We start from the raw sequence: 15589 nt of genomic DNA, 5'->3' as shown, positions 1-15589 counted from the left end.
GACAGTAAACTGCAGCATCTCTCAGTTGCAAAACAACAGATGAATCCCTTATTGACAACGACAGAAACCCTGCGTTGTTCAGATCTGACTCACCTCACACATCCCATCAGTGTCCAATGACTGGAAGCTGGTCAGCCACACGCCGGGCTCCGTGTCCATGTGGACGTCCACGCATTGACTCGGCCGGAGCCAAAGCAGCTTCTTCATCCTGCCCACCCTGCTGCGGAGGCCGCGGGACTCCCCTCCATCACCGCCTCCACACACAGGAATAATGGTCCTCATCTCACGCTCTGTGTCACGCTACGGGCCCACACACACCTCGTCAGATCTCTCCCACACCTGCTGCCTCATCTGTGCCAGGGAGGAAAGCGTGGAAATATTAGGCATGATCTCTCCCTGTATCACTTTCTTGTAATTTTATGTTTTTTTTTTACAACCATCAAAGTGTACAGGTCGCTTTTAAACCTCCTGTTCCTAAGATCAGTCCTAAAAACACTGTTGAATTTGAGCATAAACATTTTAAGATTTAACATGCTGGGACAGAAATATGGTTCAAGTTCCAGCCAAAATCAGTTTATTAGAAGGAGCACAGCACAATAACGTAAATGATCTTAATGTAATGTATTTCCTTCATAGCACAAAGGGCACGTAAAACATCTAAACTGAAACGAAAAGTAATTTTGAGGAATCCTCTCTATAACTTTACAGCTGCAACAATCCGTGTTATCACCAAAAAAGCATACAGATGACTGTCACTGACAAACTATGCATGTTCCACATAGAGTACATGACATTAACCTTGTGTGCATGATAGTTAATACAGTCCTAAACGGCTTCAAAATGGCCACATCATCAGAACAATCAATGAAAACATGAAGACTGTGATACTCTAGTAGTACTCTGTTGTCAGTGCTCAATATAACCATTAAAATGCTTTAAAAAAGGTACAAAATCCACATATTCAGTCACATAACCAATTCAAAACCCTAACTATTAAGAGCAATGTTTCCTCTACAGCTTCCCCAGTAAAAATCCAGACGTCTCAAAAGATACTTTGACTACATTTAATTTAAATTAACCTATGTCACTACAAGAGAAATAGTTACTTAACTGTAATATTGCATCTCCTGAATCCCGTTGAAGACCGTGTTCAGAGCTCTGTGTGTGTCCCGGCCACAATATTCATGTAGTGTGAAACTTGGATGAAAGAGACTCTGGCATTTATCACTGAGGACTGATTGTTCTTTGTGTTTGTGGGTGGATGATGCTCTGCGCGCGTGTTCATGCGCGTGCGTGTCGGCTTGGCCTCCTTCCTGGTTCAGTGATTTAGAACTACATTTTGATTTTATCTCACATCCCATCATTCCAGCTCACTAGCTTCCTCATTAGAATAAAGCACAAACTCCCTGCCCTCATGTTCAGCTGCACACACTGGACACTGGATCTCACACACGTGTGGTTTGAGCTGAAGTGGACACAAATGCAAAGTTATCTACATTATGTTTTTTAGCCTATAAATGTGGCTAATTGAACTCGACTGGCTGATAGTTTAATGTTTCTTACCTGGTGGGTTACAGTACACTGTTGAGACAAGGTGCGCCTATAAAAACGTGACAGCCTCACCATTTAAATCCTCCACACACAGCTGATACATGTTGGATTGGAGGCCTGCTGGCAGGAGATGTTGAGGAGACTCACTCACGCTGCTGGCAGTGATTCAAAACCTGCAGCAGGACGCGCAGACCCGCCTCCTCTGTCTGATTGGATCAGCTGAAAATCGATCAGCTAAAAAAAAAAGACACCAATAAAACCACTTGCATCACATCAGTGCCCAACGTGATGGAGGCGCTGTGGAACATTCAATCAAACTTTTATTCTTGTGTGAATGCATGTCATATTCTAGTATATGTAATTATTTGTATGATGGTGAACTCCTACATTAAAAGTGTAATGTAGCTTAGACACTACAGTCTCACTGTAAAAATAATGTTGCACGCTATTTATAGCTTCTCTTTCATGTTACATTTTTGTCCCTTGTTAAATGTTTTTGATTTTCTTTCTTTTTTTGTGAGTATTTGCACAAGTGTATCATGAGCACTTTACTTAAGTAAAAGTATATGCCTCTTGCACTGTAAAAATATTCTGTGACAAGTAAAATTCCTGCACTGAAAAGGTTACTTAAGGAAAAGGAAAAGTAAGTATAATCAGAAACATGTACTCCCAGAAAAATCTAAAAAAAATAAATAAAATAAAATACAGGAGCAGTACACTGGTTTCAAGGTATACCGTGATCATATCTATGATATTTTTAAAAAATGCAACTGGTCTGAACTTCTCACCTTTATTTTAGTTACTTTCAAATGGGCGACTTACATACTTCCATTTTTTTTTTAAATGGTGACAAATTTCAATTGTAAGAAATAAACCAGAAGTAACCCTTCTATTTTCATTCCCGAGGGTCATTCTGAATTATGATAACAATACGTCTGCAATACCATGATACCATGAAACTGCGACAGTTTCTGAGATGGATATCGTACTGTGAAACTCTCACACCATTGCAATCCTACTAAAAGATATAAGTAAACATCCAAACATTATTCAAAATAAATTAAAAGCTGTACTTGTATTAACTGTTGGGCAGATTAAATTTATAACAAAACATATTACATTAACTTTTCTTATGCTTTTTAGACAAAAATATTACTATTTAGAGTGACTAGTAACTAAACCTTCAGTAAAGTAAAAAGTTCAAAATTTCCCTCTGAATGTAGTGGAGCAGAGGAATAAAGTGGCATGAAAAGAACAGACTCAAGTAAAGTACAAGTACCTCAGATCATCCTTCAGTACAGTACTTGAGTAAATGTACTTAGTTACATCCCACCACTGGTCATAAGTATGTGACTGAATCAAATCCAATCAAATTTCATTCTTTTAAACTTCATTTTTTTGTGTGACTTCTTGTCTGACAGGAAGCAGCACGTGAAGCTGGGGAAATACATCTCCAATTCCTGGACTATCAGTACTGGTTCCCCTCAAGGCTACGTTATTTCCCTTCTGCTCTTCTTCCTGTAAACAAACAGCTGCACCTCCAGTCACCAGTCAGTCAAACTCCTGAAGTTTGTGGATGACACCACCCTCATTAGGCTCATCTCTGGTGAGGATGAATCCACCTACAGGTTGGAGATCAACCATCTGGTGACCTGGTGCAGACAGTACAACCAGGAGCTCAACACTCTGAAGACAGTGGACATGGTTGTGGATTTTAGGAGGAATGCAGCCTCTACACTGCCTTCATCCGGTCCATCCTCACCTCCTCCATCACCATCTGGTACGCTGCTGCCACTGCGAAGGACAGGGGCAGACTGCAGCATATCATTCGCTCCACTGAGAATGTGATTGGTTGCGATCTTCCTTCCTCCAGCACCTTGGAGTAGGCCGACCCCTCCCAGACAAAAACTGAGTCATTTCCCTCAGGCAGGAGGCTGAGTTCATCAGGACCAAAACCTCATGCCACATAAGCAGTTTCATCCCGACAGCTTTTATTTTCTATTTTCTCTGTCTATGTTTCTGCTTTGCACCAATACATCAAAGCAAATTCCTCATGTGTAAAAACCTACTTGGCAATAAAACAAGACTCTGATTCTTCAGGAGACCAGTTTAACGGAGGCTTGTTGTGAACTGATTGTTCATTATGAGGCCTAAGGTGAGGAACATGTTTCATAAAATAATGACATTTTGATTGGGCACTTAACATCAATCCTAGAACTATTACCTTTTTTCAACCTCTTCAATGGGTATTATCTGCAAAGACATGTTGGTGGAGAGACTTAAAGTTTGATAATGGTCTAAACAATACTTATTAACATAAATATTTCCCTTATCTTTGCTTTTTTGTGAATTAAAGTTGTTCGTCTGATTACAGTCCGTGTGCCAATCAATCACAGCTGCTGCGATAAACCACGTATGAGGTGTCAGCTGGACAATTAAAGACAGCGAACATCATTTGGCATGCAGTATAATTGTTCTGCCACTTACTCTGGCAGACAACAAGACAATCCAAATTAACACCCAAGAACTTGCTTCATCATCCTGAAAGCATCTGAGCAAAGAGGCACGACCATTTCTGAGATGCTGAACATTGCAGAGATAGTTCAGGTGTTCAGGCACCGCAAGCAGGGAAACTTTCACATGCAGCTCATGTTATACTGAGACAAAGCATGTGCGTCTGTAGGATCAACGTGATTCACCGGTTACTGTAAAAAAACAGGCAGGGTTTGTCACAGGTGTTGACTTTCAGTGACCTGCATCATGTTTGTAAAATAAAAGGCGTCACATTCACAATGGATAGGTTTCGATTAGCAGGACAATAACAGAGAAACGCTTCAGGCACAAGTTAACTATGGATCCTTCCACACGTCATCAACCCCTTGTATTTCCTATTGTAATGTTTCCAGTGTGTGTGACATCAAACTTTGACACAAGCTGTTGCCTAGAAATACAATTCCAGTGAAACAGTCCATACACATATGATAAAGAGTAAAAGCAGTGTTTGATTGTTTTTATTAGTTTTTCAATGAGGCAGAGGGTGGAATTCTAAACTGTGAAGAGGTGGAGAAACAAGTGTTGGTGCAACACTGACACCTGACACAGGACATTACTGTTGTCAAAACACACTCACTTACACAACAAGTAACCAGCTTCAAAGTTACGAACACATATTATGACAAAAATCATCCAGGAGCTGCTAACATGTGCTCATCTATCAACATGTTTAAAAATGTATTTTAAATTGTATTTTCAACCAACAGTTTAATTAACATCTGAGGCCCCCTTTACTCTTTGCATTATAATGAATCTCATATCCAGATTGTATCTAGATATGATTTAACCTGACTGCATTTAGACCACTGCTGCACTTAGCCAGTAAGATTTAGAAGGCAACAGTGAGTTTTATGGGTCAACAGCGGTGAAGCAGGCCTACCTGGCTGAAAACCCAGTTATCAACGGGAAGAATACGTCATAGATGAGACAGACACTGCAGTATTGTCAGCATCAGATAAGAGAAAGACCACGGGGTGCCCCATACTGCAGCGTTAGATGGAGGAGAGCTGCTGCTGCCTCGTTGTCGCACATTATTACGTATTTTCACCCACATAGTTTTTGTATCTGGATTAAAAAATTCAGTTGCATTCACACTTGTGTTCACTTTGCACACAGTGTATCCCTGACTATCCCTGGAGGCGGGTTGGCTGATCGGATCACAATCTGTGCTCAGCGCGTTTCAGGTACACTTACACTTTTATCTGACCAAGCACTATCTGATTACAATCCAGTCACTTGCATTTTAATGCAAGGTGTAAAGGGGATCTGAGGTTCTTGGTAGCAACAGATAACTGTAGAGGAGAAACATTAAATGGCTAAAGTAGGAATGGGAAATCCAAGATGATCTTTATAGGTTCATTGCACTCAATTCAAATCAGTTTTTGGTTCAGAGCATTGATTTTCTTGAGTTTTGAGTCCTGGTGTCAGTTCAGAACTTGCCCTTTTTCTTCCAGTGCTTCTTCTTAGACTTGGAGTCAATGATCAGCTGAGACTGACGCTTCAGTGCCTCACGTGAGATGATGTCAGCCTCGTCCTCTTCGCTGTCGTCCTCTGAGACACAAACAGTGACAGTTGAGACTGTGTGTTTGTATTTGTGCGTGCGTTTTTGTGTGTGGCCCAACTTACCGTCATTGAAGAGGTTCTGTCTTTGGTCCTCAGGCAGCTTGACACGGGTGTTGTACGCTGGCAGTTTCCCCTCAATCCTGACGTGGAACTGCTCAGAGCAACATAAGGACAACAGTCAATGAGTCCCACACGTAAAACATTTATTTTATATATTAGTGTAGATTTTCTTTATTCAATATTAATCCCCAGAGTCCCCTATTTCCATGGAATCTGACTATATGTAGCTGTTTTCATGCACACAACAGAATAAAATATGAAATATTGCAAACCTGATGGTTGCTGAGTGTTGGAGATATCGGCTGTAGAGATGTCTGCCTTCTCTCCAATATAATGGAACTAGATGGCACTCGGCTTGTGGTGCTTAAAGTGCCAAAAAATACATTTGAAAAACTCAACAGCAATGTCTCTTTCCAGAAATCATGACCCTGTTGTAGGAACAAAATTTATCATTACCATATATAGAAACGTGATATTATTTAGTATTTTGCTTCCTTTTGATGTGTAAGTTTAACCTGACCCAAATTGAACTGTTTCTTTAATTTCATTTGTGTATGAGAAACTTACTTTGTTCCTGCTCTCATGAATCTGTAAACTTGAGGCCTCCCTTTTCCTCCTGCTCTTCTAAGTTTTAATTATATTATGTGACTGAATCTATTCTTCTTTGTCAGACCTACGGAGGATACTCCAGGTGTCAGAGCTCTGACCTTTCAGCTTCTGTTCTATTACTTTATTAAATAACACAAAAGATAATTCACAGACGTTGATGTGAGCAGTCACATGTAGAAACTATTTTCTTTCTATCTAACTACACCCACCAAGTCTATCGCTATGCAGAAGGGAGTGTTCATCTATTTAAAGAGAGGCTCACGCTTGTGTCAACACGAGATGTAAAAATCAATAACATCCTCCTCAGCTGAGCTGTAACGTGAACTAGTTCGGTGCTAGGTGAGCTAGCAGTAGAGGCATGTGAGGTCTGTGGATTATCTTGAGTAACCAGGTCATGATTTCTGAAAAGAGACATTGCACTTTGAGCACCAAAAACCAATTGCTATAGATCCATAATACTGGAGAGAAGGCAGACATCTCTATGGCTAATATCTCCAACACTCACCAAAAACAATTTAGACTGATAAATAGCACTACAGGTAAGAGGAAAAATATGTATATCCCTTTAAGTTTATTTTTAATGTGCAGGCTTTTGATTTTTTAAAAGCCTTATAATACAGAATTTATCTACAATTTCCTAATCATGAGGAAATTAAATTAGTGTTAGGACTCTTTACAAACAAAAACTTTAAAAGAACCAGTGTAAAGTTTCCCTGTGAGAGAGGAGAGATTTTTTAAATGGCTTTATGAAACCTGTAACACAAATCACTAACCTTTGTTTTATCAGTTATATATGATTACACATGGTCATGCACATATACCTGGTGGCGTTCATCTATTATGGTGTATGATAAGAGTTAAAAGTGAGCACTAGAGTGATGTGTGTGTGTGTGTGTCTATGTCCTCATCATGCATCATGTATGATGAGCAGCAGGTCAGTTTTTCCCAGCATGGATGTACTTCTTTACTTTAGTGGTGGAAGTTGGGGCGGGACAGCCGAGCGGTTTCTAACAGTCCCAGCCGAGCAAACAAGGCTGCACTGATTCTGAAATTATCAGCTCAGAATTACGTCAATTGCAGAGATTATGCCTTCTAAAAATGGATCTGAGAGTAAAATAGTCAATGTCATTAGCAAATGGCCTACAGACTGTTACATGTTCCCTTTGGTACACTCTGATATGCTGTGTTCTCAAACAGAGAAGGTGCTACAGAGCGTGAGTAATCAGGAACAAACACTTCAGGTGGCTCTAATGGCTGCCTTTCCACTCAGATAAGCTTTGCAAGCACAGCAGCATGCGTGCTTCCATGCTCAGCCATGCTGTTGCGCCATGCGATGCACGCTTAAACAAGAGGCCCAACGTGTTCTTTGCCAAAACTTTAGTTATCATTGAAAGTTCATGCTGATGTACAGCCGTTAGAGAGGAGACTGTTAGTGAACTCTCAAACCAGTAGTCCATGTTTAAGAGTAATTTTACACAAACCTGCACTAATACAGGAAAGGGTTTAGGAAACTGGTGTTCCCTAAACCCTTTCCTGTTGTCAGTTAACATATAAAATATTAGATGTTAGATGTTATGTTGGTCACGTGACATTTATAAGGCATCTCACCAGAGACAACTACTCAGGTGTACACGTGTGCCAACATTCTCTGTTAATGAGGACGGCACTGTATGTACTTTGTGTTTTTTCTAATCATCTCTTGCCTTTCCTACACAGCTCTCATTAAAACTGTACACAAACCATGTGTGTAAGGTAACAAGGACTAACAAGGACGTATTTCAAAAGCACCGACTCACCTCCTCTTCCTCCATCTCCTTCATAATCGCAGCCACATCCTTTCCCTTCAGCTCCTCATTCAATAACTGCAACTTCAGCTCACACTGGGTCATCAGCTCAACTGCATACTCGTCTGAGTCTGGAGACACTTCAGCCGCTGTGTCCTCACTCTGGAGGGAAATGCAAGGATGGTGACAACAGACTATGCTTGATTGACACTAGAAATAAAATCGACACATACGAGGAGTAAGACAGATTTGAGGTTAAACCTACAGTCATGATGGTTATATTTACCAGTGTGATGTGTTGAAGTTTGTCTGTGAGATGCTCCACTCCTCCTCGGACAGTGCCGAGGGCTTTTATGAGCCACTCCAGACGCTCTTTACCTGCATCACACCTCTGCTTTTGAGCCTGCAGTTGCTGCTCACACTCCTCCAGCATCTGTTGGTCACTAGAAAAACCACAGAAAAAAGCAGAGGCTTGAACCTTAGGATCACCTCACAATGATACCTTGTGCCTCCATTACTTAGCTCAGTCGCCAAAAGAAAATATCGGCACTGTAGCTGCAGACCACTGTTCGAGACCAACAAATAACAAAACTGGTTGTTGTCATTGCTGTGTTTCCAGCAGCTTTTAGTCACTAATTGTGGGCGTCTTTTAGCAAACCATTATTGTTTTTCCTCCAGGTATAGTGCCAAGGAAAGCAGTTGGTATTTACAGAGACATCCTTGTGGTTTTTGCCAGGATAGTGCACCTAACACTGGTTGTTTTTTACCTATGGCATCTCTGTCTTTCCAACCTGGATTGTACCACAAGAAGTTTTTTACCAAGACATCACTGCATTTCCTACAAGGATAGTGTCACCAAAAGCTGTTGGTGTTTACTGAGATATTGACAGCTTCCCCAGCCATGATTGTGCCACCAAAACAAACTTTTCTGCGCCATAATTAAGTGTTTTTTAGCCTAAACCTAACCACGTTAACCACAGCGCTATTAAAACTAAAAGAAATGTAAAGTTTCAGCATATCTGCTTCATAACAATATAAAAATGTAACATTTTTGTAGTTTACAGGAACCTACGATGCCAACATTTTTTCTGGTGAGTGTCTCACCTGGACAGTTTAGCCTCTCCAGAATATTTCATATCCTGAAACTGTTGGTTCAGGAGCTTATTCTGCTCCTTCAGCTGCTGCAACACCTTCTCGTTCTCCTCCTTCAACTGCTCCAGATGCTGGTGTATCTCCTTCTGTGAGATAAAGCGCTCCACTATCTCCTACACATGAGAAAAACAAAAACATATATGTAAACATGTACAGTGTACACACAGCTGTCAATCCCTCTCTTTCCAAGTCCACACCTGTATATCTGTGACTCCGGTGGCCTCCTTGATGCGCCGGAAGGCCTCCTCAAAAGTGGAGATGACCTTCTCTTCTTCACCTGCCATCCTGGGGCTGCTGCGCTGGGCCTCACTGCTCAGCTCATCCGGCTGCATTGTTGTTCTCTGAGCCTAGAGGTGGCAGAGGTATAAGTTATTCATTTCAATCTACAGAAACTTTACTTTTTACCAAAAAGTAGATGATAAAAAGCGTAACTGTTTTTGGACTGTAGTCGTGTTTCTTGAAGTCATATCATGTTTAATCATGTGCACATGTCCAGTGAGAAAGCAGATGGTCAAAAGAGGGAACAACATTAAAATAAAACCATACCCTACAATAATATACTTAAAGTATACATATATACCACCACATGTATCTCACCCGTCTTTCGACTCTTTCAGCCTGGGCCTTGCGCTCCTCCACCTTTTTCCTGTAGCTTGCAATAATTCGCTCTCTCTCCTTGCGCTCCCTGTAGAGCAGTTCCTCCTGCTGCTGTAGGTCAGCCTGGCAGGCAGAGGAGAGGGAAGAAAGGATAGCAGCATTGATTTGGGGGAAAAAAACTGTTTGCAAAATGTACAGTGATGAGATAGGCTAATACATCTATACTTAAAATGAAAAGAGCGCAGCTTAACAAACACTGTAAAGCTGTTGTAGCTGCTTCTATGGTGAGTGTATCATGCTTGTGATGCCTTTTCTAGAAACGTGCATGTTGCAGACTGCATGTGGCAGAGGAGGCTGCAGGTCACCTTAGCAGCTTCTTTAGAGAGCTGGGCGTCATTGTTCATGGCCTGCATGTTGTGAAGCTCCTCTCTGTGCTTCAGGATTTCTTCCTCCAGACTGTCCAACTGGCCCTGGAAAGTCAGACTCTCCTCCTGAAGAAGTGGTGTCAAGTGAGGGATAGAAAGAGACAGGACAGGAAAAGCAGATATAAAGAGTTAGAGAGGTGGTGGGTGTTTTGGAGATGGATAAGATCAGAAAAGGACCATGGCAGCACTGTGACCTGGACCACTGCATGTATTATAATAGGCTAATCATTAGGTTGTGATCCAGAAATTGAAGCCTGAAATCTTGATCTATTAATGCACCTTAGTTGCACAAGTTACACATTATTAATTAAACAAATATAAAACATAACTGTAAAGAGATTTAGATGCTTTGCCTAGTGCTGGGAATAACTGAAAAGTAAAGTGAACGACTATTAAAAAATTCTTGAATACAAAAAAGGAGGTCAGGTTAAGTGCAAACAAAGATAAAGTAAGCCTAGAACAGAAAGTTCTGTACCACTGTGAAAGTCTCGCTCTAAGTTTACAAATCACAAACACAGTATCCCATATCAAAGGCACAACACAGTGTCACAGCACAGACCATTACCCTGCAGAGCAACAGCAAGCATTGTTCTGTGCAGGATACCTGGATAAAAATTATCAGCAGACTGTGGACGAAACACTGATGGTGTACAAGTACTCTTACTCTGATGAGGGTGTCCGCTGAGTTACTATATTTGAACTATATTAAAATGTATAATAATGTCTACGATGTGAAGCTTAGCACGACAACATAAATCAGTATGGGAGGTGGTGCACAATATATCGACCATGTGAAGATGAGTACAAAACATTATTAAGGGTAAAATTGTGTCAGAGTGTCTACAAGTATCAGACTCTTAAATTTATGTTTTTAAAGACCTTTTTTAAGATATTTTTTAATCAAACAGATTTTTTGACAAATTATCTTTTTCTTATTTAAGCAGTGCAGGTCAAGGAGAAGCAGGAGAAGTTTGAGCTGGTTGCAATCTGTAGTCCTCAATGCTAGATTCCACTAAACCTCCCTAAATCTTACCCACTGTTCCTTTAAGGCCAAATTTTTATAAAACTACATTTAAGACATTGTACAACTTTTTAAGGACCTTCAGACACCCTGTATGTATGTTTGACTAACCTGCAGGTGACTTTTGAGTTTCAGATAGTTAGTCATGATGTTCTCAGCCTCTTTACACTTAAACTGGGTCTTCTCCAGACTGTTCTCCAGTGCCCGCAGTTTCTGAAGACACACACAACATTGTTATGGATGGGTGTACTATTCTGTCATGTAGCTCATTTACAGTGAACATTAGGAAAAAGGAAATATATTTTTTTGCACTTTCTACATGAGCTTGAGAGGCAACCACCATGGCATCTTCCTCTTTCTTCCGAACGCGTGCGTCTGCAGACTGCACTCCACGGCTGCCCTCTGGTTTGAGTCTCTGGTATTCCACATTCAGCTCCTCGAGGCGTCGCTTGCAGGTCTGGGTGGTGTGTTTAAGGGCATTAAGGCGCTTCATCTTGGACAGCACCCTTTGGTCTAGTGTTGTCAGGGCTGCCTGAGAAAAGAGTAATGAACGGGAGAGTGTGCGACAGCAAAAGAGAGACAGAGATGAAGGCAGTGAGGGTGAAACAGAGAGAGTTGTATACTTGCAAGCAGTGTCAATAGTCCAGCCATATTATCCTTAAGCCGTTATATGAACCTTATATAAATTATCAGCAAGAATGAACAACAAAGCTGCAATGAACACTACTATTGTACAGTACTGATGCAACTTCCTCTCACCTTCCCCGACATGTTGCGGAAGGCATCCTTCTCTGTGCCTCTGTTGTGAAAGGCCACTTTGATAATATTGTCATCACCCTGGGAGGAAAGACATCAAAGGGAACACGATTTCAATTGCAAAGAAAGTCAGGTAAGGTTTGTTTGACTGTTCCTTTGACATGGATAAGTAAGGACAGAAAAAAGCACCAGAGCTGGGAATGTCCCCCTGTTTTACCCTTCTGAGACCTGGAGTAACTGGAATGTAAGAAACACGTCACAAAGATTTTTTAATGTTGTATGACAAGTCCCTTGTAGTGAACATCGGATCAATCTCTTCAACAAAATACACATTTAATTACAGTAAGATATAGCATGTTTACATTATAAAATTAGATACACTGATTTTTTTAACGTGAAACTGCTTTATTTGGTGTTTCTATTGTTTTTTTTTAATACCTGGTCCATTTGTTTTTAAGAGGAGAAGACCTCTGCAGATAATTTGGCTCCCAGTAAAAACCTCCTGAACAATGAACAGTAAAGGAATTCTCACCAGGCTTTCACGCTTGGCACATGGGAGAAGTTTTAACTGGTGACAATCTGCAATCCTTCCAACTAAATGCCACTAAACACTGCTCCTTTAAATGTACTGTGCATGCTTTTAACTGGTTAAACATGCATAGTGTGTGCACTCATGTGTGTGTATGTACAAGAAAAATAATCTCTGTTGACGCCTACTTGAATCTGTGTAAACTAGCTAAAAATTCACAACCCTGATTTACATGTCACTTCTAATCCAAAATGGGAACTGCATGTCAGTAATTTCTGCCTCAGGGTCATCCTCAGTTGATATATCTTCCTCTTGAGCATTGAACATCCTGCTCCACTGCCTAGCTCAAGGTTTTATCCTGTTTCCTGAAGTATGGGCAATGGTTGAAAATGAAAAGAAGTAAGTCCTACTATCCCCACCAAGGACATGGTTTAAAATGTGTATTTGGAAAGGCTTAAACATTAACAAACACTTATTAAAAAAACGTAATCTAATGTAGTTAGGACTCTCATTTAAAAAACATACATTTGAAGAACAGAAACAATATTGTTCACTTAGCCTATTACCCCCCTCACTGTGTTAAAACGTGTTTTTGCAATCCCCCTCTAAAAAGTTAGAAGATGTTTTCTGTTGGTCACAGCCTTATATGTGTTACATCACCAGAAAGTCCTTTGCACAGTACTCTAGGACTCAAATAGACTGCATGCATGATGTTTAAAATAAAGGCTTCAGTGTCACCATGTCTCCTACAGAAGACAGAGGGCACATATGAGGGACATGGGACTTACAGCATTAACCTCTGCCAGTTTTCTGCACAGCCTCTTGTTGTCCTGCCTCAGCTGGCGGATGGTCTCCGTGTTCTTCTTGATGGTGGACTGAGAGGTCTCATAGTACGCAGTCCTGTCTCCCTCTGGTGGACACATTAAATCCTTACACTAACAATACATACATGTAGGCTTCTCACTATTCACTAACAATATATCTAACTGCTGTTTCTGTTAGAGTTTGTAACGGTGTCATAGCGGCTAGTCACATGAAGTAACGTTAGCATACCAACGGCAGCTAGCTAGCTAACGTTAACTGTAGCAAAGCGCTCTTCCGTTAGCATGACATGAAACCAAACTTGACACAAACTCACCCAGAAGTTGGATTTTACGCTGCATCTCCGTTATTTGATCATGTAGCGGAGGTTTAATGGCGTCGGCACTGAATGGCATGTTTGTGCTGTGTTGTTTTTGTACACAATTAGCGAAGAAAGATGCGCCCACCGTTGATGTTAGCTTGACCTGAACCGACAGCTCAGGAAGTCTCAGCTGTTGCCTAGCAACCTGTAAACTCACACCAAGGCAGGGCCGTAATCACCTGTTTAACATGAAGGGGTCTCAGTTAGATCCCCCCCCCCCCCCCCCCCCCCGAGAACGTTTAGATGCTTAACTGCTAAATATACCATTTCAGAGCATTTTGAAACAAAAGTCTTAGATTAGGGCTTCTCAAAGTTTGATGACTGATAGTGTGTGACCCTTTTCCACCAGCATGGGACCAGTTCTGCTCTGGTTCCCACGCCTATTTTTAAACTGTTCAGAGCATACTGACCAAAAATAAACTGGTTTTGAACCTGAAAAGTTGGTTCTTAGCTGGAAACAAAAAATAGCTGGTTTAACTTGACCTGAAGTATGAACCATGACATCAGTGAGTGTGTGTTACTCTGCTTGGAGAGAGAGGACGAAGAGGTCAGGTGAGAAATCAGTGGACAAAAAAGAGTGTGCAGCAGTCTCATTAACAGAAAGTCCATGCTTGCTTTGTTGGGTAAAAGCAAATACTTGTAATATCAAAACAAAAGTTTGCAGGTAAACAATGTCATCTGCAATTACAACCCCAAAGTTTACTTGTGTACTATGCAACACCTTCCATTGACGATCGATCACAATGGTTTCACTCAAAACATAGGACATATGGCTGACTTGTTAGATGGCACAAAGGTTTTGAGAATCCTGACCCGGTTCAAGAACCAGAAATAATTTGGTGGAAAAGGGGAATGAGTGCTATTTTAGGGAGCCAAGGACCACATAGGAAAAGTGAACACACTGACTTTTTGTGACATTTTTTATGACATACTAACCCTTTACAAAAAACTAAAACAATTAACAGTCATATAGCCTGTGTAACACTGATATTACATTCTGATTTTCCACTTTTTAGTACATTTGAAAGTAATGAAATAGAGACAGTACAGTGTTGGACATTGATTGTACCTACAAACAGTAGTTGAGAAACAGCTCCTACTGGCGTATGGCAACACCATCTGGACACACGACACATAAAACTGCAGTACACCGTAATACCAGAACTGATACTAATAATAATGGCAAGTATATTTATAATTATGACTACATTTAATTTGAGTACTTCAGACAGCAATGCGTGGTTGCCTGCCGTAGCATAGCATTTTTTTATTTTTTTTATTTCTTATCAATATATTTGGGGACATTTTGAGCATATTTTAATAGGCCTATTGGGGGGATGTGTCCTCCCATAACTAATTGATTGTACCTTTAGTCTCATTTACAGTACTGTCATGAAAAACTGTATTTAAGTGATAAAAATATTACATTGTAGCAGTAACTTAGGGACATATGTCTATAGTTACTTAATATTTAATTTCACCACTAAAGACAGTTTCTTTCCTTTAGAAATATCATTAAATGTTAAAAACTACCAAGTATGCTTCTCCTCTTAAAAAAGCAATAAATACAGGTTTCTATATCGACAAATACAGCAAGCATATGGCCTCAAATATACAGTTTGTCAACTTCATATGGCTACTACTGCTAAATTATGACCACTTTACAAATTTCATACCTGACCCTTCTTTTTATGACTGTACAGAATTCATGTTTGTTTGAAAGTGTATACAATGTAGATTCATGACTCTTTTAATGAGTAGATAAAACATATTTAATGATTTTACATTATTTGTGTCAGCATAATC

The 15589-nt window shown here is 40.4% G+C and overlaps 2 protein-coding genes across 4 annotated transcripts in view; both read right to left on the bottom strand.

Moving 5' to 3' along the window:
- rgl3a (ral guanine nucleotide dissociation stimulator-like 3a) overlaps positions 1-1694 on the bottom strand; it is a 68438-nt gene extending 66744 nt beyond the window's left edge. For 2 of the 3 annotated variants that reach the window (XM_078166362.1, XM_078166360.1), the window contains exons 1-2: positions 1112-1247; positions 94-351 (exon numbers count right to left, since the gene is read on the bottom strand). In XM_078166362.1, the coding sequence (XP_078022488.1) occupies positions 94-282 (189 nt within the window). In that variant the 5' untranslated portion in view covers positions 283-351; positions 1112-1247. Of the gene's footprint in view, positions 1-93; positions 352-1111; positions 1248-1563 lie in introns of those variants that run through there. The other variant, XM_078166361.1, reaches the window with a different exon arrangement.
- Positions 1695-4535: 2841 nt separating this feature from the next.
- On the bottom strand, positions 4536-13892 carry odad3 (outer dynein arm docking complex subunit 3). The gene is made up of 13 exons (XM_033624935.2): positions 13739-13892; positions 13389-13510; positions 12075-12152; positions 11656-11847; positions 11427-11528; positions 10235-10360; positions 9870-9992; positions 9470-9619; positions 9225-9385; positions 8407-8563; positions 8133-8282; positions 5731-5818; positions 4536-5655 (listed from the first exon to the last, which is right to left on the bottom strand). The coding sequence occupies exons 1-13, from the start codon at positions 13815-13817 to the stop codon at positions 5534-5536; spliced, it is 1650 nt and encodes a 549-aa protein (XP_033480826.2). The 5' UTR covers positions 13818-13892; the 3' UTR covers positions 4536-5533.
- Positions 13893-15589: the final 1697 nt, after the last annotated feature.

Source organism: Epinephelus lanceolatus, chromosome 3 (assembly GCF_041903045.1).
Source record: "Epinephelus lanceolatus isolate andai-2023 chromosome 3, ASM4190304v1, whole genome shotgun sequence".
In the NCBI taxonomy this organism is placed as follows: domain Eukaryota; kingdom Metazoa; phylum Chordata; class Actinopteri; order Perciformes; family Serranidae; genus Epinephelus; species Epinephelus lanceolatus.
This window is presented reverse-complemented; position numbering and strand designations above follow the sequence as displayed.

Bases quoted from the DNA above. Each gene is read 5' to 3' on its own strand.
- odad3 (XM_033624935.2), bottom strand. From the start codon at position 13,817: ATGCCATTCAGTGCCGACGCCATTAAACCTCCGCTACATGATCAAATA. The intron at 8,283-8,406 runs GTAAATATAACC...ATTTCCCTCCAG, and splicing joins AACTTCAACACATCACACTG to AGTGAGGACACAGCGGCTGA. The intron at 5,819-8,132 runs GTGAGTCGGTGC...TGCTCTGAGCAG, and splicing joins AGGAGATGGAGGAAGAGGAG to TTCCACGTCAGGATTGAGGG.